The sequence below is a fragment of the Myotis brandtii genome, unplaced genomic scaffold, assembly GCF_000412655.1.
Source record: "Myotis brandtii unplaced genomic scaffold, ASM41265v1 scaffold182, whole genome shotgun sequence".
Taxonomy (NCBI): domain Eukaryota; kingdom Metazoa; phylum Chordata; class Mammalia; order Chiroptera; family Vespertilionidae; genus Myotis; species Myotis brandtii.
In genome coordinates, this window is record NW_005356751.1 from 2,615,627 (window position 1) to 2,618,699 (window position 3,073).

Genomic DNA, 3,073 nt, shown 5'->3' on the forward strand with positions numbered 1-3,073 from the left:
GTCCCGGGCGCCAGCAGCTGGCGCGGGCAAAGCCGACCCGGGTCCCAGGTGCCTGTGGCCAGCCAGAGGGAGGGAAGCCCGGTCCCAGGTGCAGGGGCCAAGACAGAGGCAGTTAGGGGCGATCAGGCAGGCAGGCAGGTGAGCCGTTAGGAGCCAGCAGTCCCTGATTGCGAGAGGGATGTCTGACTGTCGGTTTAGGCCAGATCCCCAAAGGGTTTCCGGATTGGAGAGGGTGCAGGCCAGGCTGAGGGACACAGACACACACACACACACACACACAGACACACACACACACACACTGTGCATGAATGTCATGCACCGGGCCTCTACTTTTTACATAATCTCCTTGGTTAAGGTTTATATAGTAATGAGATTTTTTTCCAATGCTAATATTGGGAATAAAAAGAAACTCAGATATTTTAGTTATCTATTAGAACACTAGAAACTTTTAAGATGAATATTGTCATTGTGTTTAAACTCCATGTGTTTTAACAGTGTTCATTTTTCAACAGGTGGCCAATATGTTCTACATTGTAGTGATTATGGCTCTTGTATTACTTAGTTTTGGTGTTCCCAGAAAAGCAATACTTTATCCTCATGAAGCACCATCTTGGACTCTTGCTAAAGATATAGTTTTTCATCCATACTGGATGATTTTTGGTGAAGTTTACGCATATGAAATTGATGGTAAGGATTTATGTTTACAAATTCGACTTTTTATTTTATGTTTAAAGTAGGAAACTGCATTATAGTAATATTACATATTTTCGAACTCTTACCAGCCTAACTCTTCGCATAATACATTAGTTAAATCCCAGTAGAAACAAGAAAAATTAATTGAAAAAAAGTATTGTAGAGGTTTTTGTTTAGTTATAAATTGTGAAAGTGTGGCCTAAACTGGCTTATATAATAGGGACATTTACTAGTTCACATAACAAAGTTCAGAGGTAGAATGGTCTTAAGGGGTTGTTAATTCATAGCTAAGGACATCTGTTCTCTTGCCTCCCATGGCTTTGTAATCATAGTGTCTGATTGATACAACTTTCCCTTATGAATATGAGACTATGTAACAAGCAACAGGAAGAGATACTGTTTTCCATTGTACTCTTTAGGGGGAAAATCCCTTTTCCAGAAGCCCCTATTTTACCTGTACTTTTATCTCCCTGGCTCAAATGCTCTTCAATTTCAATTGCTCTGAAACAGGGCAATGGTGATGGGGTTGTATTGATTAGTTTAGACCAATCGTGGTGGATTTAGGTGATAAATTTTTATTTTTATTTTTGGATTGTTTTAGTTAATTGGGCTAAATAACTTGTTAACATAGGTGATGCAGCCAACTTTCAGAGATGTTCTTCTACTGACCGCCACATCTGGGTTGTAGAATCTTTGTCTTGTTAGCTCCCTCTTGATCTCTCTTGCTCTCTCACCCCATACCTGTGTTGCTCCCTGCCCACCTATTTATAGGTGACTAGGTCAGGGGATGGCCAGTTCATGGTCATCAGTTGTTATCAGATGTTGAAACAATGAGATTTTGCCAGTTTGGTCAAATTTTGTGTTTAATTGCTTCTTGTTCAGTTTCCTTTCCAGGTTTTCATTGATTATACTCTTTCTGATGTGGCTCTAGTTTAGTTGTTATAAAGCATTGGATATAGTTTTTTAGTCTCCTGCATTCTCTTTCTTGGATTTGCTCCATCAAATTAATCTGAGTAAAATGGAAATAGATTTGTAAACTTTCTTAAGAGTGATATAAAATTTATCACTAATTAATGATTACTTACTTCTAATCTTTGCCTGCTTAAATTGTTTTTACTTTACTCAAATAACTTTGTGCCTGGTTTTAAAGCTCTTCACATTTTTGTATTCAGCTATATTCTGACTTCAGAAACATTTCCGGTGGGGATAATGAAAGCAAAGAATTCAAACATAATCATTATATATTTGAGAGGCATTTGAACCACTCCTTAAACCCTCTCTTGTGACATAATAAGATAAACTCAGTAATATTTATGTTTGTAAATGGACTGTGAGTTTACCATACTCTTTTATGGTTCCATTACTTTTCTTATAGAAATGTTATAGTGTGGCTGAATCTGGGAATTTTATTCTCCTTAATGCTCCTCAGGCTAACCCCTACCTTGAAGGTTAGACATAATGCAAAAACATATTTCCTTGTTTGATATAGAGTGGTAGAATACATATCCATATCCCTCACAAAATTCTTCTGTGTTGGAATACTTGTAAGTTGGTGTTCCTGTGGCTGCCTGCCCAGAACTTTTGCTAGAATCTGTAAAACAGAATTGTATATAATCAAAACTTCCTTTACCCAAACAAACATAAATATTCATTAGAAACAGTTACTGGTGAAGTACTAAGTATATACATATTTTCTTTCTAAAGTGTGTGCAAATGATTCTACTATCCGTGAAATCTGTGGTCCTGGGACGTGGTTGACTCCATTTCTTCAAGCAGTCTACCTCTTTGTACAGTATATCATTATGGTCAATCTTCTTATTGCATTTTTCAAGTAAGAATTTTATTCAGTTGCTTATTGTAATGAGATCATTTAGCATACATTTCTACTCAGTTTGAAGGAAATAAAGTTTTAATTCTAAAAATTTTATTGAGGTCTAAACTAAAATTATCTTTGAAATTTACAAATAAGAACGCATTCATTTTCAAATTAAGTGAGTTCTGAATTTGAGACTTTATTAAATATCTTTCAACATGCAGTTCTTTTATGAATGTAAACCTTTATTTGGGATTTTTAATAAGTTGTCAAATACCCATTCAGTATACAAACAGAAAAGCAAATAAAAAATTAATCAGTAATTCCATTCTCAATATTTTGGTGCACATCTTTTTATCATTTTTTTATGAATACATAGGAACTATTTTTTCTTTTCAAAAATAATGTTCATATAGCCCTACCCAGTTGGCTCAACAACCAATCAGTATGTCTCTCGCACATTGATGTTTCTCTTTTTATGTCTCTCCCCCTCCCTTCTGTTCTCACTAAAAAATAAATGGGAAAAATATCCTCGGGTGAGGATTAACAACAATAAAATAATAATGT

The 3,073-nt window shown here is 35.8% G+C and overlaps 1 protein-coding gene across 2 annotated transcripts in view; it reads left to right on the forward strand.

Moving 5' to 3' along the window:
• TRPM7 (transient receptor potential cation channel, subfamily M, member 7) overlaps positions 1-3,073 on the forward strand; it is a 128,610-nt gene that overhangs the window by 89,979 nt on the left and 35,558 nt on the right. For both annotated transcript variants that reach the window (XR_001361634.1, XM_005863943.2), the window contains exons 22-23: positions 513-687; positions 2,398-2,524. Coding sequence is in view for 1 of the 2 variants with exons in the window: in XM_005863943.2 (XP_005864005.1) it covers positions 513-687; positions 2,398-2,524 (302 nt within the window). In the remaining variant the exon portion in view is untranslated. The remainder of the gene's footprint in view (positions 1-512; positions 688-2,397; positions 2,525-3,073) is intronic.